General features: G+C 38.1%; 1 protein-coding gene across 2 annotated transcripts; it reads right to left on the bottom strand.

Annotated features, from left to right (window-relative positions):
- Nucleotides 1-1,375: 1,375 nt before the first annotated feature.
- top2b (DNA topoisomerase II beta) lies at nt 1,376-27,381 on the bottom strand. 2 transcript variants are annotated; one of them, XM_018701222.2, is made up of 36 exons: nt 26,796-27,381; nt 23,806-23,970; nt 22,825-22,915; nt 21,171-21,234; nt 20,114-20,259; nt 19,918-20,015; nt 19,235-19,447; nt 18,866-19,039; nt 18,648-18,749; nt 18,417-18,554; nt 18,178-18,316; nt 17,597-17,754; nt 15,116-15,241; nt 14,914-15,024; nt 14,470-14,575; nt 14,237-14,346; nt 13,633-13,725; nt 13,195-13,309; nt 12,919-13,040; nt 12,354-12,502; nt 11,889-12,120; nt 10,972-11,106; nt 10,569-10,769; nt 10,264-10,459; nt 10,057-10,148; nt 9,653-9,808; nt 9,368-9,451; nt 8,809-9,003; nt 8,599-8,725; nt 7,917-8,081; nt 6,474-6,687; nt 6,093-6,175; nt 3,903-3,998; nt 3,497-3,628; nt 3,318-3,403; nt 1,376-1,851 (listed from the first exon to the last, which is right to left on the bottom strand). In XM_018701222.2, exons 1-36 carry the CDS (start codon nt 26,835-26,837, stop codon nt 1,690-1,692), a joined length of 4,818 nt encoding a protein of 1,605 aa, XP_018556738.1. In that variant the 5' UTR covers nt 26,838-27,381; the 3' UTR covers nt 1,376-1,689. The 2 variants fall into 2 exon arrangements, with proteins under 2 accessions (XP_018556738.1, XP_018556739.1); XM_018701223.2 differs by having other exon boundaries at nt 3,497-3,625.
- Between the last annotated feature and the right edge of the window lie 124 nt (nt 27,382-27,505).

Below are 27,505 nucleotides of genomic sequence, written 5' to 3'. Positions count from 1 at the left end.
ATAATTTCCTTCAGTGGAGAATTTTAGTGTCTTTCAGCTCATTATTTATTTATTTATTCATTTTTTAAACTTAACTGTTTTGGTACACTCTTGCCAACCTTGTCTCCAGCCGTATGAGGCAGCTGTTTACAGTGAACAGATTCTGACAAACCCACATCTACCTGTCCAGCATCAAGCAGCAGGCTGAAAGCTAGCAACAAGCTATCCAGCAACAGAGCTAATGGATGAATGTAAATGTTGCTCTGTTTGCTGGATATGTAATATAGGCCTATATTACAACAGTCAGAGCCTGTCTCATGTTCAGCTGTCTTTGAGCTTTCTAGCTTCACTATTTAACTAACTTCATAAACTCTGGGTTTACTTATCTGTGAGCTTGTGCATATGAAATCGGTGGATCTTGTTGCAAACAACCAATCATATTCAACATCAACAGATCTAGAGTACAAATGTAAAGTGATTTAATGATATTTCTGCAAAAAGTGAAGATTTAGTAGGGTTTGAACTACAAACACCAGCTTGAAAACCAGAGAATTTTCTCTAATACACAGGTGACATTTTGATATGTCGAGTGGCTTTGAATGAAAAGGAATTGTGTAAACAAAGAAAAAGCTATTAGAGGCCTCCCTGCCTGCTGAAGTGGCCTTGTTGTATAACCAGTGGTAAACTATAGTAAACATTTACTGTAGTCCAGCCTTTGTGCTGGTTTATAAGAACGTCACTGTGTGACTCAGCTTTTACAGAAATCAAGCCCTACCATTAACAATGACAAAATGACTTTTGTTATCTATAGATAATGAAATAATTAACGTGTGATCTTGAGATAACAGCATGAAAAAAATTATTGCAAGTATGGCTGCTCCCGGCTTCTTTAAGGTTTAGCCTGCAACATTTATTGCCATGGCAACTGAACTGATCATGAGTTTGAGCTATTTTTGCAACACCAAAAAGCCAAAGTCAAATTTTGGAACCTGCACTCTTCACTTGCCAGCCAGGCAGTCTTCTACAGCCTACTACCTTTAGATGGTGCACTCATGTAGGCGTGCATCTGTGTGCGTGTGCGCTAAAACATGACATGCAATCAAAACGGGGACACTCTCATCAAAGCATTGCTCCATTGTGCCACTAGTGGTTAAAATTCCAGAGTACCTTTAAAGATGTTGTGATTAGGTATTTGAGAAAATCTTTTGTACACATTGATAAAACCTCTAAATCCAACTGCCTTTCTCTCTGAAGTTAACAGCCCGTATGTTTACACTCTCACTGACATTGTCTATACGAAATGACTTTCAACTAAACAACCTCACAGAATTCAGTATCAGAATGAAAGTGAGTTCTTTTTGCTCAGTCATGAAAGAATCAGGCCAGTAAAAACATGGACATTTCATTGTTTACTTTCAACTTCATGTTCAAAAAGTTACATATTATTTTAACAATTAAAATGTGCTAAAGCACAGCGTTCTAAACATCTAAAAGCCACTTCCGACAAATACAGAACATTTCAATGAGCATTAAAAAAAAACCTGTATATGTATAATAAAAAGTGTAAAACACCTACACATTAAAAATCATTGAACATCACCATTAATGAAAATTAAATGAAACAGGAAATGTACAAAAGTCTGTGGGAACACAGAAGGAGGAGATTTACTTCCATACAAGCAGTGTTTTTGAACGTGACCAAACTTTGCTTTAATCGAACATGTTGTCGTCGTCGTCTTCTTCGTTGTCTGACTCGTGGAAGTACTTCACCTCCTTCTTGGCCCGGCCTGGCCGGTCGCGGGATGAAGTATTCATCACACTTAGGCTGTTGCTGTCGTCATCTTCATCATCAGATGGAGGTTTCTGAGGCTTCTGCAAAGGAGGATCATTAAATACTTTGTTAAAGATACCATTCAGAATGTTACAGCATTGAAACTGCACTACACTGTGTGTTGTGTAAGATACCCATGGAGTATTACCCATGGTGTATTGCATGGTGAAGAAAGTACTCAGAACCTTTATCTGAGCTGAAGTAGCAATACACCAGTAGAAAAATACTTCTTTAATATATAATAAAATATCAATTAAGTAAAAGTACACAAGCATGCACTGTAAGTGTCAAAAGTATTCATGATGCAGAAAAATGACCTGTGTGACTGTTATACTATCAGGTATTATATAATCAGATTACAGATCTAAGCAAACTTCTGCTATGGCTGTATGGATACTTTATGAAACTGTGGAAGGGTTAGGGAGACAACATGTTTGCACAATATTTCTTTGAGTGAGCTACTGGAAAAAGGCACAGAAATGAAGAATTGGAGCAATCAATCAATCAGGTCAGTATAGTAGGCAGTGCTATTTTGTTGCAGATATAGTGCATCGCAATTGACATGTAAGCTGATATGTAACAAGAGATTCAAGAAAAAAATACCAAGATATGTTTGAGATCATGAAGACAGTGTCTCCATGACATAGTTTGTCCACCAGAGAGCACTAACAAGTTGTTTTTTTTTTCATTGTAATGGGCCTTGTTGAATGCATATGGTGGTCACAGTTCTTTGACAGCCAAATTGAACGGATGCTAATGAAACATATTTATGTATGGTACAAAAATCAACATTGGCTGATATACTGTACAGATTTTCTAAATACTCAAATATCAATATCTGTATTGGATTCAAACCTCAATAACAACTGACAGACAGTATCATAGGTACCTATGTCATATCTATTTACCATACCTCCTGCATGGTGACAGCTGGTGGAGATACAAGCTCTGTGGGCCTTGTATCTCAGATGGAGACACCACTGCCTCAGACTTTAGATTGAATGTTGTTTTTCAGCTGATGTTTTATTCAGCATGTGTTTAGACCTCTTTATTCTATTGTAGTTATTTTATTTAGTTATTTCATATTGTGAGTTATTCTTTTCAGTACTCAGAGGATAAAATCATATTTTTCAAAACTAGAAAATATATCTTAATGGGAGTCCCTTTGCCAATGTGAACCACTTGACCTACAATCATTTCTCAAATATTTAAAATGTTTTATTGGATATTATGGACAGATTCTTGAATACTTGATGTAAAAATTAAATAAAAAGGTATTTTGGTAGCTTAGTGTAAATAATGAAAATGATCTGTTCTTGGTTATCTGATTCTTAATTTAGAGTATAAACAAATACAATTCATCTGTTTGATATTTTCAATGTAAAAGTATAGATAAAATGCCTTCAAATGCAATATCAGACAACAAAGTGCATAACATACAAGCAGAGTAATGTACAGAGTAACAGAATAACAGCTTATATATTTTCCATCTTAAACCACTACTCACTCTGCTGACAGGTTTTGTTGTTTTCTTCATTGGACTGTATTCATCTTCAGAGCCAGAGCCCTTCCTCTTCCTCCCCCGCCCTTTACCTGCACAAAATGAACCAGGACAAAAAGTGACTAAAAACTCACAATTACAACCCTGATATTTGTTTGTCGGATAATCTTGAATCTGCGGTGTACCTTTAAGAGCTGGTGTTGGCTTCTTAGACCCAGTATCAGAGTCAGAGTCCCAGATGGACTTATCTGGTTTCTTTGCTTTTGGCGCTGGTGGCTTCTTAGGTTTGGGAGCTGCATCAGAGGGCTTCATAGCTGCTGAAAATTAGAAATAAAAAGCTGATCATTAAATACTTTTTACACATGACTTCATAGTTTCACTTGAAGCCCCTACAAAGTGAGTTATCTACCACAGTAAATCATGTTGGAAGCTTTTTACCACTTCCATTTTGTATGATGAGTACTGTACATAATGTACTTATAAAAGACATATTTTGATGAGATCTATTTCAAGTATCATTGAATCCACAGAAAGGAAAATTTCCCCTCCTCTGCATTACAGCTCCCTCTGCTGGACATATTTAAACATTACCTTTCTTTACTGGCAATAATTTGTCAAATGCCGAGCTGCTGGAGTAAGTGGAGAACACTGGGCCGTTGTCGTCGTCACTGTCAGACTTGGACCCGTCTACAACACAAAAAAAAAGCAAACTTCAATCTTTGCTGCCACCTCATGCAGCTATCACTCTGCATCTGGACATTCCTTACTAACTGAACTGCTAGTAGAGAACATTATCTGCAGCTGTTGGCACAACTGAAACAGAATTTTGTTCTGTTTGTCCACTGTATAGTGAACAATGCTGAATGACAATAAAGTCTAAGTCATCATCCAAACCTGCACATTCTCTTATCCTAGCCAGTGATGGTGTGCAGACTTGATGTAAATATGATGTTTACCCTCAACATTGTGCACATAAGATGTAGTTTTACATTTGCTTCAAAATTTTCTTTGATTTACTGCAGAACTTTTTTTAATATAATTATGGCTTCTATGGCCAGTTTATTGGGAGAGTACAAGAGGTCAGCATACGTGCATTCAGAAAGTATACAGATGCCTTCACTTTTTCATGTTTTGTAATGTTGCAGTCTTATGCTAAAATAAAAAAATAACAATAATTTACTTACTCTCATCCATCTAAGCTCAACACCCCATAATGACAAAGCAAAACTGTATTTTATTAAAATTTAAATCTTTTATATACAAAACTATTCAGACCCTATGAATTGTGGTCAGGTGGATCCTGTTGGCTTTATTCTTAAAATGTGTCATAGCTTAGATGGCACACAACTATGTAATATAAAGTCCCACAGTTGACACTGCAAGTCAAGACAAAAACCAAGCCATATTATCCGAGGCCCAACACATCTCTGTAGACTGCTTTGATGAAATTGTGATGAAGCATAGATCCTGCATAGAGATAGGAGAATCTGCCCAAAGAATGACCATTTCAGCAGCACTCAATCAATCAGGCCTTTATGGTACAGTGGCTAGTCATAAACAGGCTGCTTGGAGTTTGTCAGCCAGCATTTACAGGACTATGAGAACCTGAGCAAAAAGACCCTTTGGGCAGAACTTCAAGCACTATGTCTGGCAGACACCAGGCTCCACTCATAACCTTGATAATACCATCCCTACAGTAAAGTGTGATGGTAGCATCATGCTATGGAAGAGTTTCTCAGTGTGAGGGACAGCGAGTCTAATCAGAATTGAGGGATGGATAAATGAAGCCGCATGCAGAGAGGTGAAGAAATCTCTAGAAGGCAGGCGACGTGAGTCTGGAGAAACAGTTCACCTTTCAGCTTGACAATTACCCAAAGCACACAGCCAAGAGAAGACTGTAGCGACTTACAAACAACTATGTGACCGTCCTTGAGTGGCTGAGCCAAACCAAGACTTAAACCCCACGGAACATCTGTGGAGAGACCTGTCGATGACAGTACACAGATATCCTTCCCATCCAGTCTGATTTGCGAGGAGCTGCCAGAAAGAATGGAGTAAACTGCCCAAAACCAAGTGTGCAAAGCTTGTAGAGACTCATCTAAGAGACTCAAAGCTGTAATTCCTGCCAAATGGGCTTCTACAGAGCACTCAATTAAGGGTCTGGATACTTTTGAAAATGAGAGATTTTTGTGAAACTTTGTAAAACCATGATTTCAGTTTATGGGATACTGAGGAGACTGATGGGCAAAATGGCAATTTTATACATTTAAAACAAAACCTACAACACAGTAACGTGTACAATGAGCAAAGGGGTATGAATACTTTTTAAGACACTGTAGCAACAGAGGGAGCTAACTCCTCTTGGACTCTTGCTGTCATGACAGTTGGACAATCAGAGCTCCTTTTGTCTTTTTGGACTTAATTCAAAAGGTAATCTGTTGAGTAATTTTATTTCATTTTTTTAAAAACTCAGATCGCTGTTAACTTTAAGGTGGCATATTGTTTACACATCTTTAAAACTTGGGTAGCCATCTTTGAATTAAAGTAAACATGATTTGAAAATTAAATGTAAAAGCAGGAATCAAATGAACTATTAGATGACAGGCAGACACACAAGTGATGAATTGAAATAACAAAAGTAAAACCATTTTAAATTTGAATTAATTTATATTTTAAAGCCAATCATGCAATGTAATTTAATGAAAAAGGTACAAAAACAAAAGGTTAGCACTGGTAGCACAGGTGGGTGTGACTGCACAGTGACTCAGAGCTTGTACTCACCACTGTCATTGCTTTTTTCTGAGAAGGCTGACTTGGATGAGAAGATGCTGGTTGTCTCCTTCTTTTTAGCTGCAGGTGCAGACCTTCAAAGAAGCAGAAGCATCATATTACATTTTTCAAAGAGCAAAACTAAAAACAAAAAAATGTTTTTTGCCTTTAACAGACAGCAGACAGAGGAGAGGTGACAGGATATCAGGGAAAGAAAGGGGGGCTGACACACAACAAAGATCTCAGGCTGGACTTAAAACCGCATACACTGAGACACCTCAAGTTCACCTCAATATAATATAACAGTCCATTTCAATACACTGTACCCATTCCTATTTAACTTCTTTGTTTTTTGCGTTCAAATGAGCCTCTGAATTGTGATTGTAGTCTTACGTTGTCTTTTGTTTGGGAGGAGAGTATGAGACTTCGTTGTCATCATCGTCGTCGTCATCATCATTATGGTCACTGTAGCGGTCCTTGGTTTCAGACGCAGCAATGTCATCTCTGAATGACCTCATTGGAGAAGAAGTCACATCATCATCTCCATTCTCTTCTTCCTCTGCATCCTCCTCTTCTGAGAAGTCAAATGTATATTTTGGCTTGGAAGCTGAAAGACAAGAGCAGAGTCTGTGTCAAACCACATTATTATTGCTGTGGATTCTGATGCTTTACATAATCATTATTCCTGTTTCAACTGGGTTGCATCACACTACACTCTCAAACACTTTAAGCCGACAGAGGATAATCAGCCAGAGGTAACCTAGACTGAGCTGACCAAGTTATTTTTGGCCCCAGGCAGTCTGAAGTGAAGGAGCTTACTGTGGAATGAAATGAAATGCTACCAGTCACCCTAATCAGCTACCTGATTCTGACAGTGGGTCATATCAAAGAATTTAAACATACTCATATTCATACAAAACTTACATACTATATGTACACTGAAGGAGATGTTGGTCAATGTAATCATTTATCTTCTATAGGGATGACTGATATAAACTGCAACTGTATTTATCAAAATAAAGTGTCGATGATAGGGAAAATGAGAAACTGGCCAAAACCAGTATTGTGTTAGTCTGTTTCTCAGTCATTTCTGACAAATGGTTCCTGCTGAAGACACAAATCTTTAGAAAGGAGGAAATAGTGAATTTGTTGGGGATTATTTTCAGTGGTGGATTAATCAGCATTTTGTGCTGTAGTGACAGTATGAGTACGGTTGAGTCAAAATAAACCTCATTGTGTGTGTTCATGGTAATGATATGCACAACTGTAAGTCTCACTGATGTGTCTTAATATTTTTTTAAACAATAATAGTGTTCTATGGCACAGAGGAATAAGCTTTATGATGGTGTTTTTAGGGAGATTTGTTGACAAAAGGAAAAATACAGAACATCACCCGATTTGCCCTTTAAGACTGAAAATAGCTGCCAAAAGCAACACCACTGTACATAAACTGGCAAGATGATGGTGCTAAGGATGACAGTCAATACCCATATGAAATTAGGGCTACTTATTTGAATATTGCTTTATCTGCAAATTTTTTTCTTCAGTCCAAAGTTATGTCTCTAGATAACTGTTTTTTCCAACCAACAGCCACAACCCCAACGATACTGAGTTTATTTTTGTGTATGACAAAGAATCAAATATATTTATAAAATATTTATAGGAACCAAAACCAGAGAATGTCTGACATTTCTGCTTTAAATGACAGTTATTAAATTATCAAAATAGTTGACAAATATCAAAACAGTTCCCAATTAATGTTCTGCCAATTGACAACTCAATTAATTCACTAACTGTTACGGCTGTTTACTAAATTTAATGATAGCCAGATCGTACCTGATGCTCTCTGGGACTTAGTCTCTCTGGGGATGATGAGAGGCTCACTGTTCTCCAGGTCACTCTCTGACTTGGACTCATCGTCAGACCAGGGGTTTCTCTTCTTCACCTTCTTAGCAGGGGTACCTTTGGGGGTTCCTGGAGGTTTTCTAACTCTAGGAGCTCCTGTAACACAGTACACAAGAGTACCAGACTGTTAACTGTCAGTATTCTCACTTAGGACTGAGGAGCTCCTTGTTCAATAATGGATTAGAGTTTTCTCACTGCACTGCAAAGCATCAAAGAGGCCTGAGGTACTAGCTATTTTCAAACCAGACCAAAACAGTATACACAGGAGAGCCAACACTGTATCATGTCTGGAAAGTTGTGGTTGACAAATATCTGTCTGCAGTGATTAATCATTTATATGCTGATACAACAAATCCAAACCTGTAATTTCTTAAAAACATACTGACTGACAAACATTAGTTTACCTAAACCCTGAAAAAGTTTGACCTCAAAAAGTTTGCAACCAAGTAATATTGATAACATTTCCTCATTTGGCCTTTTAATTTAACACATCTGAATTGAATCAGTAATAATTGCTAAAAAAAAAAAAAAAAAAAAGTAAAAACATTGAGGTAATCATTTCAACATGATAGATGAAATAAATGACACTTTTAGTTTAGAACAAAGTGCTGACCAGGCTCTTTCTTCTCTTTCTTGACACGTGGAGTCTTTGGTTTGGCTACAGAATTTTCTCCAGTTCCTCCCTCTCCACCCAAACCATTATCATCAAACTCCAACTTCACCGATGAATCTGCGTCACCCTGAGAGAAAAACACAACTTGTAACAAACTGTGATATCCTGATATTACTCATTTCATTTCAGAATTACATCAGCAGTTGTTACCTTCTTCTTTTTGGTCAGTTTCTTGGCAGCATCAGATTTGATTGGTTGAGTTGGAGGCTCCACCCTACGGCCAAAGGGTGAGGGCAGGGTCTCTTCCAGGTTCATCTTCTTCACTTTAGGTTTGCCCACTTTACCTTTCACCAGTTTGATGGCCCTTCCTAAATTCTGCTCCTCTCGCTCCTGGGCCTCCACATTCTGACAGACAATACAGAAATTCTTGAGTGACATTTGAATTACCTGTACCCAAAAAGCTTGTATGATTAAGTCAGTATAATTTACATTTCCACAACACTAATTCCAGTAGTACAATGCTCTGAACAAGAATAAACTGAATTTGTAATAAAGTGAAATCAAACACTGTATTATTAATGGTCATTATCAGAGGCAAACGCAGTGTAGAAGACTAAAGCTGGCAGTAGAAGCACCACAGCAGACAGACTAGTGGTGTGGAGATGCACGCACACGCACACACACACACTGGTCACAGCAGTTCAACAAGGTCGTTGTTATGCACATGCAACACAGGCAGTGTGTTCTGGACATTAAACACAAAACTTACATCCAGCTCTTCAATGAAGACTGCCAAGTCCTCCTTCCACAGATCCTCGGGGGTTTTTCTCTGGAGATCATTCAGTTCACCTCTCTGCACATTAGCACACATTCACTTGTTAATCAATACAATCTGAACTGTGGTCCTGGATCATAGTGAGACAGGGACTGATTCCCATTTGGGTGTACCCTGATAAATGAATAAATACAAATCATTAATCAAGTGTCTCCAGGATGGGTGTCTTGTGAATGAATAGGAAAATGCTGTGATTAACAGAATGATGATGATTAATACCTTTTGGTCCCTCTGTTTGAGCAACTCCTCCACCTTTTCTTTAGTCAGGCACCACAGAGGCATATTGAGGATGTAGTTGAAGTTTGGCCCTGAAGAAGATCCAGAATCCACTGAGCTGTCGCTTTCATTTCCATCACGGTAATCTTCTTCCAGAGCCTGGCAGAGAAAAACAAGAAAAATGATATAACAGAGACGATCTCATTCTGTTGTCTTCACCTTCTACTGTGATTAATGTGTATTTACATGTGGTCATGTAAAACCCTTTGAGTGATGCAAGAGTCATCTCCCTTTTGTGTTTGTTAATAGTTATTGCAAAGATTACTATAAAGCCTAATCCTTTTCATGGACAGTTTTACTTTTGGAAGTCAGGTTGTTTCTGTATGTAGATGTAAATCCCACAGTACCTTTTCCTGAGCTTTGGTCCAGGCTGCCACCGGATCAGATTCATAGCCTTTCTGGACCAGCATGCGGATCAGTTCCCGTTTTGATTTGTTCTCTGTTAGGATAAAAATATGGGTTAGGAAAGAAAACATACTCAAAAAAATCATTTAATGTTCCATAAGGCGCTGATATTTGGTACTGAATTGTTTAAGTATTTTCTGAATCTTTACCAATTGAAATTTTTCCTTCAATCTTCTCCAGTACAAAGCGAGCCTGGTTGGACAGTTTGGCTGCCTCTGCTCCCAGACTGCCCAGTAACCAGTCCTTCCTCAGTTTGTAGTAGTGCAGGCGGAGCTCAAAGAACTCCCTGAGGATATCTTGGACTGAATCGTACCTCTTCAGACAACCCATGTGGTCAAACAGAACCTGAGGATAGAGTAGATTAAAAATCAGTTCACTACACATCACTACTCATCTGTATTGCAAATCAGGAGGAAAAAAACACTTGACATGGTTTGTAGGTAGAACAGATTACCATGGAGTTGCAGGTGAGGCTGGACTGCAGCTTGAACACTTTGTGGAGGCCAACTGCCTCAGCCTGGGCCAGTTTCTCCTCAGACATGCGGACGACAAATTTGACTGTGGTATCTGTGTGATATTCCTTATAGTCGTTGATGAGAGCTGGTGTTTTGTCACTGCCCTGCAGCATGGGCTCTAGCACAGACTCCTTATAGGCCTGCACCCAAGGGAAAAGAAACAGTTATTCGCAATACAACAAATACATAACCACCAAGATTTAAATACTCCAGTAAATGCACATTCTTTTTTTTATTTTATATTTCAGTTCTTCCTGAGGGACCAGTTAAATTAAATATCACTTGAAAAAAACTGCAATATAATACATTACAAGTGCCACAAGAACAGAAGCTGAAGTGTACCTGTGTCCATGTGCGGACAGGAAGCTCTGTGATCTCAATGGTGTTTTTATCAATGACGGACACCTCTCCACTGACCAGGTACTGGTTCTGACCCAGTTCATGGATGACTCCTTTGAAGTTTTTGTAGCTGGGAAGCTGAATGGAGACAAACATTACATAGGGACAAAAAGTGAGAGAATGATTTCATTCTACAATTTAACAAATGCCTCAAATTTTGATGCAACAATTTAGTCCCCTGCATCCCCACTATAAGCAGCAAGCCTTGGATATCCATTAACAATCAGGGAAGCTACAGCTGATCTATGTGCTGGCAAAATGCTTGTCAGTCGATGCAGTTTGGTCAGGTTTTGTTTCCACAACAGTGTGATCAAATTTTAGGAACAAGGATAGTTGGCAAAATTTTATTGACACAAGACTAAATTATTCAGATTCAGTGCATTAGTTGCTTGGTCCAATGATCTGAAGGCTAAGTTCATTTCATTATACTACATTGGATGTACCCAGCCTATAGTGTACATTTGTTGTCTGATCAACCTCATTTCACTGAATTTCCATGGTGAATATCCTATCATTTGTTCATTTATTATTTAAGGCTCTCACACGTTGGTTGTTTTTCTGTGTGACTGTTGATCATATGAGCTGTGATGGCACAATGAATTCAGATGAATCTGTCATAAGTTTATTGATAAAGATTAAATATTTCATTGTCTCTGAAATATGCTTATTATATGATAAAATCTTTCAGATACAATGAAAACACTAATATAAAGCTGCAAATATTCAACAACAGACAAATTTCTCACCTATGCACACCCAGTCAAGCAGACCACATGGAACCATCAACCAAGTTTGTAAACAAGTGAAAAATGGCATAAGATAATAGTTTCTTGTTCATGGTTTAAGCTCTCAGACCGTACCATTGGCAGGGGATCCTGGTGGTTAAGCATGCGGTTGATGTTGTTGACAATCTCTCGGGGGTCATAGTTGGGGATTTTACATGCCCAGCCTGTTCCTATGCCCTCAGCACCGTTTACCAGCACCATTGGAATGATGGGAATGTACCACTCAGGCTCCACTTTCTGGTTGTCATCAAAAAGGAACTTGAGCAGGTTGGAATCAACCGCTGGGAACAACAGCTTGGCAAGAGGACTGTGGGAAGAGACACGACACAATTACAAGACTACCCACTTCCAATATTCAGTTTTCAAATTTCGAATAAGCACATTCTGTGGAACATTCTGCAATACTGAAACACTACTGAGCAGAGAAGTCCTTCATCTTAGCTCCAGTCAGTTACTGTAGAAGCTAAGCTATACTTCATAACATAAACAGAACTTGGCATTAATAAAAGTATCCAACTGTTATATTTGTCATTGCTTTACCTGAGCATGGTAAAAATATATCTGGGGCTGGCAGCATCTTTGCCTCCATTGATACGAGTACCAAACTGACCAAGAGGCTGCAGGATGTTCACGTTGTTACTGCCCACAAAGTTCTGGGCCAAATTCACTATGGTCATCATGAGAGCTTGCTAAATGGACAAATAAAAAGTGGGTGATTAGTAACAGTGAATAGAATGCAGAGTCAATGCAATACATACATCAAGCTAGCTCACAAAAGGTAAAAGAAAAAACTGTAACATTCAGTCATTTTTCTGACCGGCCGATTCAAATCTGAGAATATGAAATGAATAAATGCACAATCGCATTTTAATATATATATATATGCCTACTCTAAACTTCCTTTTATACATCTAACAGTGTTGTCATAGGTGACAGACAAAGACAATAGCAAAAGTTAATTCACTTAAAGATGCATGATTTCAAACTGGACAAAACACTGAATGGAAATCTCAAGCTAGTCTGCAAACTATTCATCTTCCCTACTAGTAATGATGACTCTCAATAAAATGTGTCTCATGTCTAGAGGACACTGAGTTGACCATACCTCTCCATGATGGTAGGCAGACATCTCTGCCACTGAACCGGCCAGCTGTGCTACCTTCACTTCCCTCTTGTCATTCCTCTTCAAGCAGGTGAACAGCACCTTCCTCTGACCTGGCTTCAAGCCTGGAAACAACACACACATCACCTCTTTTGTAAAATCAGAACTGATGGTGTAGTAAGTAAGGGGGCTGTTGATGATTCTTTCATCGTGGCTTAAGAAAGGAATATCCCCACAGAAAAACAGAAAGCAATTCACAGATGGAGTGTGAATACAAACCATCAACCAAAGATGGAATGGATCTCTCGTTGTCAGAGTTGGAGAACAAAATCAACTCTTTGTTGATGAAGTCATTGTAGGAGAGGTGTCTGGCCTGAGTTCCATATAGGTATTGCTGAAAACCAAGTAAAATACAAATTAATACATGTACTTCAATCTGTTGTATAATGTTTCATCAATGTGGTTTTACATTACTTTTTGAAAGGGGAAAAAGCATACCAAGTTTTACAAACTGTCAACTAATCAACAATGATTGGTCTCTCCACTTAAAACATATCAGAGGAAAACCATAGTAATAATGAAATACTGTCACAGTTTGTGAAGCGTGGTCCAAAGAAATCCTACAGTGAAAGCTCACACACACCAAAAAGTATCTTCATACACAGACCTTTTGTCCTCTTATCACAGCCTTACAGAACTTTAAGCAAAGCCACAAACCTCTGGCAGGCCATGCATCCTCCTCTGACGTCTGTCTTCCATGAAGTTAGTCAGCCACTCCTTCCTGTCATCTGTCTTTTTCTTACTGAAGGCCTGAAACAAAACAACCACAATACTGAGGATCAGCTTCCATTTAAAGCATACTGTGGGCTGGATTTTTAACCTGTGTATTTTTTGGTACAGACTACATTGTGTCCAAAGAACAGAGGATAGAAGTATCCACTGTATGCTGAGATACACGTCTTTACTTTTTACTTTCTGATTTAAAAGACAATTTTGACAATTCTATACAGCACTTTATTTAAGTACAGTACATTTAACATTTGAGAATGAACATTTTTCCGTTCAATGATAGTCTTTTGATTTTTTTTAAAGTAAGGTAACAGCCAACATACGTCATAAGCAGAAAAACAAAACACCTTAAACCTGTAAGAGACTGGTAATGCCAAAGAGAGGCTGATTCAGTTCTACTATTTTTTTTTTTTTTTACTTTTGATGCAGTATTTAATAGTTGTGTCTGACTTCTATGTACTTTATCGGATAATATTTTTTTCACAATTATGCTCAGGTAAAGAATGTAACGAAACTGTAACATTAAACTAACCAGAGTGATTGCAGCATCGTCCTCTACACCACCGTATCTGAATGTGATGCGATGCCTCTCCATGTCAGCAAAGTATTCCTTTGCCTCTTTGCTTGTACTTGTACCCAAACCTGAAAATAAATTTAACATTTATAAAATGAAATTACTATCAAATAACTACAGGAGGAAGCTTGAAATAACTATGTAATTTACAAAGTATATAAGTATATAAAAGTAAAACTTGAGTAGCAAACCTTTGTAGTACTTTATATGCCAGGTTTTATAGTTATCTGTCTGTTTCTTCCACTCATCAAACTCTGGAATGCTGTAGAAAGCCAGTTCCTGCTTGCTCTTGGTCACCTGCAGACAACAAATTAACCCAGCTGAGGTCCAGATTTACAGTACATTTGTGTTTTCACCCAGTCAACCAAATATTTATATTTTATGCAAATTAATCTGTGATGCACACTAACTTAAAAAGAGCAGTACAGGGCAAAATAGTCCCTCTATCACCTCTTATAACTGCAAGTTGCTTCATCTGCATATTTGACAACTGTGGACAGTTTTGTGCCAACAAGATGCACTGAATAATCTGTGTCAAATTAGTGAATATCACCTGCACATTTTGCATCTTAGAAATGTTTATGTAATGTTTATATGCGTCTATAATGTTTAGTATGTTTGTGTCTCTCTCCAACCTTGACAATGGGTGTGATAAACTCCTCTAGGAATGTGTGTTTCAGCAGGGAGGGCCAGTTGTGATGAAAGAAGTTGATGAGCAGACCTTTGATATGGGAACCATCTTGATCCTGAGACAAAACAAACATTTTAGAACAATTCAACAAGCTGACTGCATTACTTATACCAAGGCTGTGGGAATGTGTCTATGAGGCAGGTTACCTGATCAGTCATGATCATGATCTTGCCATAGCGCAGGCTCCTTAGTGACTCAGGGTCATCATAGCTCTTCTTGTATTGGAGCCCAACGATTTTGATGATATTGTTGATCTCAGCATTTTCCATGATCTGTTGACACAGTGGGTAATTTTAGATGACAGATGGTACTTAATAAAGCTCAATTAAGCAACAATTTTTACATCAGCTCATACGGCCATAAGCACATTTTTGGGCAAATTCCACATTCTGTCCATTTTTGAAAATTTGTGAAAAGAAGCAAATACGACACTTAAATTTGTTTTTCATCAAATGTTAAAGCTCTTACTTTTTATTTCATGGACTTAATTTTTTTTAAAAATTAACTAACAATTGCAGCATGTGCAAAAAGTTGGCATTCTACTAAGTCAGCACTTAGTAACCCTCCTTTTGGAACTTATAGCTTTCAAACACTTTTTGTAGCCAGCAATGGGTCTATTTGATTCAGCAATTTCACCCATTCTTCCTAACAGATCACTTCAAGTTGTGAGATATTTCTTAGGTTGTCTAACACATACAGAATGTTTAAGATCTAATCATTGATTTTCAATTACGGTCCATTCAGCGGACTGTGAGGGCCATTCTAAAAGCTTCAGGTTATGGTTTCTTGAAGTAGTTCATGGTGGACATTAAGGTCTACTGTCCTGTTGTAGAGGCCAGCCTCTTTTTGGTTCCACTGTCTTGTTTGACTGAATGGCCTTTGCATGAATTTGTTATCACGCAGCCAGAGTCCATTCCTCCCTGTATCTGTGCAATGCGCCACCAGCTGTCAAACAACTTAAATGCAGGATATTTCCAATGTCACGCTTAACAGATTGTAGGGAGTTCTTTTCATCAAATGTTACTCCCTCTTCCTCTTCAGGAGCTCAATTTTGACTTCATCTGTCCACAGCAACCATTCCCAAAATGACTCTCACTTTTGCAGCTGTTACGATGCATAATTCAGACACTGACTTTTAAGATGAGGAGGCAGGTTAAATTTCCTACTGATACTTCCTCCGTGTAGATTATGTTGGTGCAAGCAGTACAAATTTTGCATACAACTGTATAAACCATGGCAAATACCTCCAGCAAACAAACTGATACACACTAATTGTACACAATCTCTTTAGCAGGAAATAGCAAAGAGCTGAAGTAAACATGCAGCTGGTAAGAAATATACAACATTTTAGCAACCCTAAAGGAGCCATGGTGTGATCTAACAGTATACTGATATCAAGGGCCAAATTGGGAACAGAGCCTGAACACCTCCAGACCACCTTAAAATGCTGTCTATCTTGTTTGCTTTGCTTGTTGAGCTGTGTGATTTCAGGTACTATTTAACAGTATTTTTATCTAGTAAACAGAGACTTATAGAGGAACAACTTTACCCTAGGTTTCATGACCTCCCCGATAAAAGGGGTAAGAAATACAATAAGCAATATATTCCAAACTTTATCTGAAGTTTACGTGAGGCTTCAGCAATTCAAGTTAATCAAATGGAGCGGTTGTCTTCCACAGTTACAGTCTTTGTAGTACAAAAATCACTGTTTTTGTTTCCTCGGACAGTGTCCTTGACAAAGAATGGATCTTTGAAATATATTCACTTGCTAGATAGATTAGACTAGATTACTGAAGTCTCACATTAATACCAGATCAGTCTGAATGCATTATACCCAGAATGACTTCAGACTTCGTCTGGAGTCACTTACACTGAAGCACATTAGAAAGCTATCTCTTAATGGTCAGTATACACAGGGGGAATGAAAATAGTGAGCAAAAACTATTGGCTTGAAAAAAAGTGCAAACATTTCTTTAGGTGTGCATGCCTCACATAACACTAACATTTAAGAATCAAGATGTAATAACCTAGGATGTGCAACTAATATTGCAACACCGCATCTACCACAATGTAATGCTTAGGGACCACATTTTATTTTCCTTCCACTCCTTCTTTCACAGAAGCAATATCAATCCTCTTTGACAAGCTGACAGCATATACTCTGTGTTAAGATATGGTCACTCAGGTACAACTTGTATGGTGTATAGTACAGTAGCCAGTGCTTATACTGCTTCTTATATCTTATCTATCTTATACTGCACTTCCATGAAGATGGCAGACTTGCAAGAAACCCATTAATAAAAGAAAGGTCAACATTGAAGGCGAAAAGGTCAAAATATCCTGACTTCTAGATTCCAAACAACTCTGGATTCTACTCTTCCCATAATAACTAGACAGCATCTTTTGTCAGACCTTCTCTGCCAGGTTAACATCCCATCTTTAAAAAATCCACACCCACAACTCACCTTTGCAACAGTGTCTGTATTGATGACTGAGTTACTTCACTGAGTCATTCAGTTTAGTTGTATAGTGTTTCTGTTATTCTGTCTACCATCTACATGTTTGAGAGTCAGTAACACTGTTCAGATTTTTTGTGTGAGAAACTTCCCCAATATCTAGTCTCATACCTGCTTGTGTGTTGCCTCTCGCACATTTAGGATCTTTCCTCTCAGTGGGAACACTCCATAACGATCGCGTCCAATGACTCCCAGTCCAGAGACAGCTAGAGACTTGGCTGAGTCTCCCTCAGTGAGAATGAGTGTGCATTCAGAGGAGTGTTTGCCACCTAGGACACAAATGTGGAAAAGATTAGTAATTTATCAGTGTTTATCATTGTATAGTCTCAAAGGAGTTATTGCTCTGAGTCAATGTAACAGCTATCTGAATGGCTATTTTCCAAAATTACAGTAAGTACTCAAACCGAAGCTGGTATTCAAAAAATGGTCTCAAATAAAAGTCCTTTCTCACCCTTGAAAAAGGCCTACAGGGGTCACTAATAAAGGCTACGTAAAGAACACTGATTACTACAGTGGCTCACATGGTAAAACCAGCATGTTGTTACTTGTTCACAGCACTCTATTACTACAACTTTCAGTGCTGCACACAATCATTTGTGATTTAGGATTAAGAGGCAACAACCACAGCAAACCCACTGGTGGTGAACATTTGGAGTTCTACACATTAATAAATAATCACACTGTTTACTCACCAGCATCATTGGCATCGTCTAGTTTGGGGATGCCTTTGATTTTGCTGTGCTTCACAGAGGAGCACTTTTTATTCAGCTGTGTCTGAGCTTTGAACTTCACCCAGTTGAGTATACTCTCCACAATCCCGCAATTAGTTGCCTGTGGGTGACAAATAAGACAAAATCCTTTAATGACAGATACCCAGTTTTTTGAAGTAAGAAACCAAAAAGGAGTTGAAGCAAGTGAGAGGTGTCCTTACAGCCCTGATAAACTTTTCAGACAGAGGGCACTTGGACCCAAAGCTTTTGGTCTGGAGTGTCATATTCTCCTTTGTCTGGGAGTCAAAGCTGGGATTCTCAATCAGTGCATTCACAAACACCCAGATGTGGTTCTTCACCTGAAGGACAAGTGAGGAGAACGTCAATCAGTTTTCAACACGCATATGCATTACATTCACTTCAATTTAGAAACAAATGAGATGTTAAGTCACCTGGAAGGGTTTAACTGACACTCCTGCCTTATTCTTCTTCTTCACCACTTCAATAAGCTTGGCCACAATTTGGTCCACCACATAGTCAATGTGTCTGCCACCCTAAAACATATAAATCCTCATGCTTAAAAACATGTATTTACTCTCTGCTTCTATGTCTATATCAATGTCCATTTCTAGTGTGTTCACGTACAGTATCACTGGTGATTTTCAGATACCTTGGTAGTGGCAATGCTGTTAACAAAGCTGATCTGTTGAAATCCTTTCTCACTCATGGTGAGGCAAACTTCCCACCGATCATTCACAGTTTCATTCACCACCTTCAGGGCCACGCCCGTCTCATCCAGTTTGTCCTTCACATAGAGATCCACGTAGCTGCGGAATCCATTAACCTTTTGGCAGGAGAGGTTCAGGATAGGTTAAGTAAGTAATATTCAACTACATAAAACCATCTAACTCTCCAAAAACTGCAAAAAAGTTGCTGTGTAGTTCAAACCTATACACTGAACATAGGAGAGTAGATATCCTAATTTGAAGTCACAATTTAATTGGCAGAAACACAAAGTAACCCCAAAACTGCAACTTACAGGTAATTTTTTCCCATTCAGAGTGACTTTAACTCCTCTGCAAGAGCCTGCTACATCATATGCTCTGCGGGTAAGAAGAGCTACAATATCCTTGTCCAGTTTCTCCATCTTGAACTTGGCCAGGTCTGGCTGGAATGTCACACAGGTGAAATCATCCCCATCAAAGAACTTGATCTTGGGGTCAGAAGTCTTGGTCATGTTGTTCTGCCATGTCTGTAGAGAGTGAAACACACTGTATCACACACAAACAAAAATCTTCACATCAACCTCTAGATTATTGTCTTCTCTCACTTGGATTGAATAAATGATGTTTTATGCAGTGTTTAGACCTGGTTGTCTTGAACTCTGAATACCCTTACTGCCACCAGTGCATTTAGTCCCGACAACTGTGAAATGTAACACCCTGTGACTGAACAGTTGTGTTCATACAACCCTCAAGGGTGCAGCTACAAATGGTGAGAATATATACAACCTTACCTCAGATATGACCAGATGTCAAAACTCTATAAAACAGCAGCAACTTCACTTAAAGATCAAGTGGCACTGGTATCTCAGTCTTCATCTAAATCAATACTTAATATACACAATTGACCATGGTGTCATTTGTTTGCTGATGCCACTCTATTAAACTCAACAACACAGATGGCCCTCTGTGGAGGCTTCAATAGAAGAGTCATCCTCACCTGTTTGAAGCTGTGTCTGTATTCTTTGCAAGCTGTTTCCACTGTGAATTTGGTACTGAATATGTTGCAGAGTTTAGCACCGTACCCATTTCTTCCACCTGCCAAATAAACAGTTAGCATTGGAGAGGTTAACATTCACCTTTCTGAACTGATTTTAGCCCCCACTAAAAAAAGATGTTAAGATGGCTTCTCTCACCTGTGACCTTTTTCTCTTCATCATCATAGTTGCTTGAGGTGAGCAGGTGGCCAAAAATGAGGGCAGGGACATACATCTTTTCATCCTTATGCTCCACCACAGGTATTCCCTTACCATTGTTCCATATGGAAATAGTGTTGGACTCACTGGAGGAGGCAGGGTAGAGGGAAATGAATGAGTTACAGAGGATATATAATAGAACCTTGACACAGACAATCTACAAATCAAGGTATCCCCTTCCATTATAAGAAGCATTTTTGTGCAGTGCCTGAACCAAATGAACAAGAAAAAAAACTCTTGAAAGGATATCGTATTGACTCTAATATTTGACTTTTTTTTCCCCTTAAACTTAGGTTCAATAAAGGGAGTTGTATTTCATTTAAATAAGAGACAATTGTGTGTTCATGCATTATAGCAGATGTACTTTCTGAATAGAGTGAATACCAGTGTAACTACGGTCTTTTACAGAGTGTTTTATTCTAGGTTGTTTGTAGCCTTATTATGTTGTTAACAAGCATTTGCAAGCTATTGTGAGTCTTTCAGAGTTAATCAGCCTTAAAAGTGTTTGGTTAGTCCAGTTTAACCTGCAGGACTTTCTGAAGATTCGTGTAACATGTTCTGCTGTCACAGAGAGAATAAGGGTGAGGAATGAGAGTGAGAGAAGAACTGACTCACTACAGTACAGTAGTACAATACAGCCGATAAGAGGCCACTGGGAAAGTAAGACTGAAAAAAACTTTTCTTAAAAGTAGCCACAGATTGTTACATTATCCAGTGGCTATTGGAAACCCCTGTATATTCACTGTGTGGGGCCTAGAAATGGACAAATCAAAATAACATATCATTCATCATCATGATCAGCAATAAAATTTAAGCAAATCTGGGGAATTAACCAACTTCTTAACTCCTTATTTTATTTTATATATGTGTGTGTGTATATTTATAAATTCACACACACACACACACACACACACACACACATATATATATATATATATATATATATATAGACAGTACACACAAACACATTAAAACAAGAGCTATAATCGGCACTCACGGATCGATTGTGATCTTAATGGCAGTCATGTTCTTGTCCCGTTGTTTGTTGTCTGCTGCATTGACTGGCAAGGCAAAAAAAAAACCCAGCAAAATAGTTATACATAAGCATTCAAACTATTCTAAACTTTCAGAAAACAAAAATGAACGAGAGCTAGTACTAATGATTATTCTAATCATCAGTTAATCAGTTGATCAATTGTTAAGTGTAGGAATGTTGTTCAATTGAACGTGAACTTCAGACCCCAACCCCAAAATTCAAAAACATTCAGTTTATTATGATATAAAACAGAGAGACAGCAAAGCAGAAGAAGCTGGTTCCAGCCAATACAAGGAATTTCTACTTGCAAATGCCTTACAAAATTAATTATTTACTAAAAATGTTGATTATGTGTCTGTACATTGATAATTCATAAATTGGCAAATCATTTTAGAACTATACCAAAATAAAAAAGAATTATTTCACTCATGAATTGTTTAAATAAAGAATCTCATTTCAGTATTATGATGTTGAATAAAGCACTACTGTTTCAAATCCATGTATGCCATTTACACAGTACATGACTTTCAAAGTTGTCAGACCGCCGTTCTGTTCACACTACACAACTTCTTGTCTTGTAATCCGCAATCTTGAAATCATTGTAATTATATTTTTTACTTAATATGTGAGTTAGTATGGCTGATTTGACCACCACACCAAGATTTTCATTACTGTATCAAAGTATTTTTTCTTTCAAAATAGACCCAATTAATCTGTCAAGCAAACTATATAAATACATATATAAATATTTTCTGTTTTGACTATCAATTAGTAATTTAAGTCACTCATTAAGCAAAATGCACTGATTCCAGTTTTTCCAGTGTGAGAATCTGCTGCTTTCCAGTATTACAGAAGTAATAACACACAAGAAAACTACAAACAAACTAATTATAATTTCACACAAGCTCAAGGATGCTGTGACTTGTATTTTCGCTGAGAGTGATTCTGCCCTAAAAGTAACTATAGCCCTGTGCCTCTTGTATAATTACATGAACACAGTGATAATACTCACACAGTGGAATTGTGTCATTAATCAGACAAAAACACAGACTGAGAGGGCCAAGTGTGCAGATATGAAAGCAGATGTCAACAACACTTTCATCTGGTGAGAACCATGATTTAAGAACTACACTATCGTATCTCACAAACAGAGGAATCAAGCACAGTGTTACTCCTACATTTTACTGAGTCACTTAAACTCATGTGTAACATAAAGACTACAACTGCTTTGTTAACCTTTATTTATGAAGGGAAAGCTGACTGAGCATGCTTGCAGTTTATCAGGGAAAATTAATAAAGCTGCTGCTCTGACCATGAGCTGCCACAAACACTGAAATTACTTTTCAGTCAGATTTTTCACAGATATCTCTATCCAGGCTGCAAACAGTGCGCACATAGACAAGCTCACAGAGGGAATCTAATCTCCACACATAGTCCTAGATCAGTGCTGTTGAGCAGAGCCAGCAAGAGACTGCGATGCGGTGAATGAAGCTGACATTTTTATAGACTTCAATATTCCAGTTACAGATGGACAATCTCAAATGACAGATGAACCTTTTTATTAACTGCGCAGATTAGAGTGTCAAAGGATGATGAACAGTGTGCATTTCCTTACCAAGAATTTCATCAAAGATTTTGTATAGTCCAGGAACATAGGTGATTTCCCTCTGGTTCATGCCTATATCTTCATCAAAAACCCACATTTGCTGAAAGGCAAAAATAAAAACAGAATGCAGCAAACCATTGTAAACATAAAATTCAGCTGCTGCCAACTGAGTAATCAATAAATTGACAAATTCAGCTTTAAACTATTTTGTTGTTTTTCATTGTTTTTTATTATATATAAACTTCAATACCCTCTAATCAATACATAACCCATAATGGAACACTAAAGCTTATAACTGAAACTAACTACTATAATTCCTGTACAGTTAACGTCACCAACTCTAGTGGTTGGGGAATTGGGTTGGATACAACACTATTTTTGAATAAAGAATTGATATAGAGGAAACATTATTGGACAATGAATATATATAGAGAAGTAAACTGAAGTTTTTTAAAGACAAAGGTCAAGTAAGAACTTGTGTAACAGTATAAGATGACATAAAAGTCATGTCAGCCCAGTCCATTTTCTGTGAAGCAATGCTCTACACCTGGTCTAGTAAAACACTTTTGTTCTCCCTAGTTTGGATTTAAATTAGTCTGTCATTTAGCCTGTAACTGGAAATGTAACATGTTTTATGCAATCATGAGTTATGACTTAAATGTAATTTTAATGTGTTAACACTACATCTTTGAACTGCATTTATCTGTTTCAGTGACACCCTGTTGGTGCCAACAAAGTGTCTCCCAGCAGGAATAGCTAAAGCATTGACCATCTTAATGCTACTACTTTTATCACACCTGGGTTGTACAGAAAATGTTACAAAATGATACTGCGTTCTCAGCAGGCAGACTGCCAGGGCCACTTTGACAAAGAAATACCCAAAGGTGCTCCTAAATTTAGCAATGTTTATGAATTAAAATGTATGTCTGAGAGGCCCTTGTCAGTCTACACCTCAAGTCAACAATGGAAAGCCATTTGCTAAGGATTCACCTGGGTGATGGGCTCCACTGTGCCAATGTATGTGTCTGGACGGAGAAGAATGTGCTCTAGTTGTGTCTTCTTTTGATACACTCGCTCCACAGACAGCTTGGAGCCTGCCTTGTCTTTCTTGGCCCCCTCCATCTTGCCAGTATCACCTCTGCCATTCGCAGCCTCCTGTTTGACAGAATAGTTTTTGTTATTAGTAGATGTATGACTCTGTTTAAGCCCCAGGCCCTGCGAGAAAAGACATCAGATTATCAGTGCTAACCACCATACAGAGAAAGGCCTGGTCCTCTCTCTGACTTTGTGAGCTTAGTGACAGATCGTTCACAAAAGCAAAATACTGGCCATTATACTATAAATGGAAGGCAGGAGTGAGCTTTAAGCTTTTTTCAGTTGATTAATGAGAACCCCTATTAATAATAGGTATACTTGTGAGTTGAATTTAACATTTCATACAAAAGAAAAAAGTTAAACATGAACTAGAGTAAAAAATGAGCCATCTACCTCATTCTTCTCAAAAAAATACCCTTGTTAATGTGAATCAAATAAATAAAAAGTGTGAAGACAGTAGCTTCAGAAAGTATATTAGACTCCTTCGGCTTTTGTACACTTTGTGTTGTAGATTAAATACTAGATCCCCATCAATCTACACTTGATAACCCATGATGACAAAATGATGTATTTTTAGAAGTATTCAGATTCTTCATTCTTCATGCAGTAATTACAGCTTTGAGTCTCTACAAACTTTGCACACCTGGATTTGGGCAGTGTTGCTGTGGCTGTATGCTTGAGTCACTGTCGTGCTGAGCGGTGAATCATCAACTCATTCTCAGATAGCATGCACTCTGGAGCAGAATTTCCTGAAGTACTTCTCTGTGTTTGGTTGCATCCATCCTTCCCTCAATTCTGATCAATCTTCCTGTCACTGAGAAGCACCCCCATAGCATGATGCTGCCACCACCATGCTTCACTGCAGGTATGGTATTATGGAGTTGTGCCCAAAGGGTTCAATTTTTATCTCATCAGGGAAGGAAATCTTTTTCCTCGTGCTCTCAGAGTCCTCCAAGTACCATTTGGCAAACTTGCTTGTTTTTCATTCAAGTGTAGCTACTATAACCTGAGTGCTGCTGAGCTGGTCATCCTCCTGAAGGTTCTCCCATCTTTGAAAGGACCTCTGAAGATCTTTAAGACCTTTGAAATTTTTTTTTTTTTTTTTGAACAAATCAAGTTATGGACATATTTCAACAATAATTAAAGAAAAAGAGGATGCCCCTTACAACAATTTGGAATGCCACATCAAAGCGTTTGGTTACTGAGCATTGCCTGATTTCATTCACAATTTCATCGATTTAAAATCAAATTTACAACACAACTGAGTGCACAAAAAGTGAATGTGTCTGAATTTGTGAAGCCACTGTATACTAAAACATAGGACTTCAAGTCAGCTGGAGATGTTTCAACAAACATGTTGTGGGATGCAGAAGTGCCTAAACTGCCACTTTTTTTTTCCTTTTCACCCAAATCAAATAAAATTTCCTTCATTCACAAATTTTTCAATCTTTCCAAACCTTTGCTATCCCATGACACAAAACAGCATGAATCCATGGCTCCAATCTGGTCTTATATCAACAGTCCAGGCTGGTGGTGGTGTAATGGTGTAGGGAATGTTTTTATAACACACTTTGAGCACATAAATACCAATCGATTGTCCTTTATCAGAGTATTGTGGCTCACCATGTGTTTTTCTTTACGGCACCAGTTTACCCATCTTCAATTCTTATAACTTGCAGCATGATACTGCATCATCTCACAAAGCAAAAATTATACATCAGGCTACGAAGTTTTACATGAGGTAAAAAAAGCCTTCAAGACATGATATAAAATTAACAGTACACAAAGACAAATAAAAACAGGATTAAAAAGCCCTGTTTAAATGTAGTCTTCCAACACTACACATAAGTTTACAAAATATAACCTGTGAGTCTCACAACTACTGTACTGTTATGGTACCAAATTTAAAAGGCAATTAAACTATAGCTATTAAAATCATACTTAAGCCTCTGTATTTTTACTGCCCATGTTCATAAAAGTGCTGGTAAGGAAATTGTAATCAAACAGATTACAAAAAAATGCATAAAATCTGGTATTCAAAGCCATATCCTCACTGCAATGAACTTAACTGCAGCCCTAAACCAGAACTGAAAGTGAAAATGATCTGTCTCAGAAATTGTCTCCGTGTGAACCTGTGTCTGAAAACAGGAATTGGGGGGCTCTCGGTCAACATACTGGATACTACCAAGTGCCTGCCCATGCGCCGCTGAAAATTCATTCTTTCTGGTTAGTTAAGCAAGTTCAGTTAAACTAGTAGTTAACTTGTGAATTACTAACTTAGACATCGCGTTTTAACAAGGAGTTCACCCTCACTGTTTCTGGCAGTCAACACGGTATTTTTAGGAATCACCGTGAACAATGAAAAACTAGTTCAACAAGATAGTGGGTTCACTGAGATGAAACTTGCTGCAATGAATGTATTTGTGGTGTAAAAGAAAATAAGTGTTGGTAAGTTAGGGCATAGGGTTCTTCTTTCTATGAATGTTTGATTACTTAGTTCATACCCAACTTTATTTTGATGTAAACTACAACCCCTTGGAGTTGCAGGTACGTTACGTGCGTCGAAATCTGTTTTATCCTGAGACGAAAATGCTATGGTAGACTGTGTTTTTCAGCTGTTGTCTTCAGGGGTCCCGCATCAAGGCAACGGCCTTTGTAACCCAGCCAGAATTTAAATGGAGACCGCAGCGGGCTGGTCTCAAGAAAGCTTATCAGTGGACAGGAGAAAAGACACTTGGTACGAAATTTAAATGCTAGCTAAAGCTTGTAGCGTGTACCCGGTGCACTGAGCTAAAGCGAACATAACACTTTTAGATACACTAGAAGCACCATTTGTATTGTTAAAGTATAAGTTTGTAAGCAAGTTGTATATTAAACTAACTTACCATCCAAGACAGACCCCCGCTTCCTGCTGCGCCGTTGGACATATTCCTTTGTGAACCTAATATTTTTGTGATGTAGCTCGCAAAATGTATTCAATTCCAGTGAAATCAAAAGTCCATCAGCATAACAAATGTCCCAGTAGCTGAAAGATACACAGACCAGTTAATCTCCCATGTTCTGTCTTCGGTTGCTTTAAAGATAATCCTTTGAATGTATCAAAACAAGCGGAGGAGGGGAGTGTATCGCGGCTATTGTTAAAATCGACAAGCGGTGGCACAGTAGGCCTAAACTTCCAACAAAGATGCTAACCGGGCTACTTGCTTCAAAATAAATACTGTACAAAACGCACGAATTAATTGGTTTACAATTTCACGTGAAACCTCAGCAAAATAAAATAGTAGTTAAAATGAAATGCTCTGAAAACGACCGACTTAAATACTTCATTTAGAAATAGAACGACTATTCGCTAGCAACAGCATTCACTGTCCGGCTCCGCCATCTGCAAGACAGACGGCGAATCGTCTCGAGGATAAATCGACCAATCAGGCCGCTGGTTTTCAAAGACACCGGTATGTCGACCAATGAGAAAAGCCAACTTATATGACTCGTTCTCTTTTTTCAACGCAAGATGGCGACAAAAACACACTCAAGCCTAATCACTGAAAGACCAGACAGTGTGTAATGCAAGGCTATGCCATACCCTTGTTATAGT

This window comes from Lates calcarifer, linkage group LG3, assembly GCF_001640805.2.
Source record: "Lates calcarifer isolate ASB-BC8 linkage group LG3, TLL_Latcal_v3, whole genome shotgun sequence".
Classification (NCBI taxonomy): domain Eukaryota; kingdom Metazoa; phylum Chordata; class Actinopteri; family Centropomidae; genus Lates; species Lates calcarifer.
This window is presented reverse-complemented; position numbering and strand designations above follow the sequence as displayed.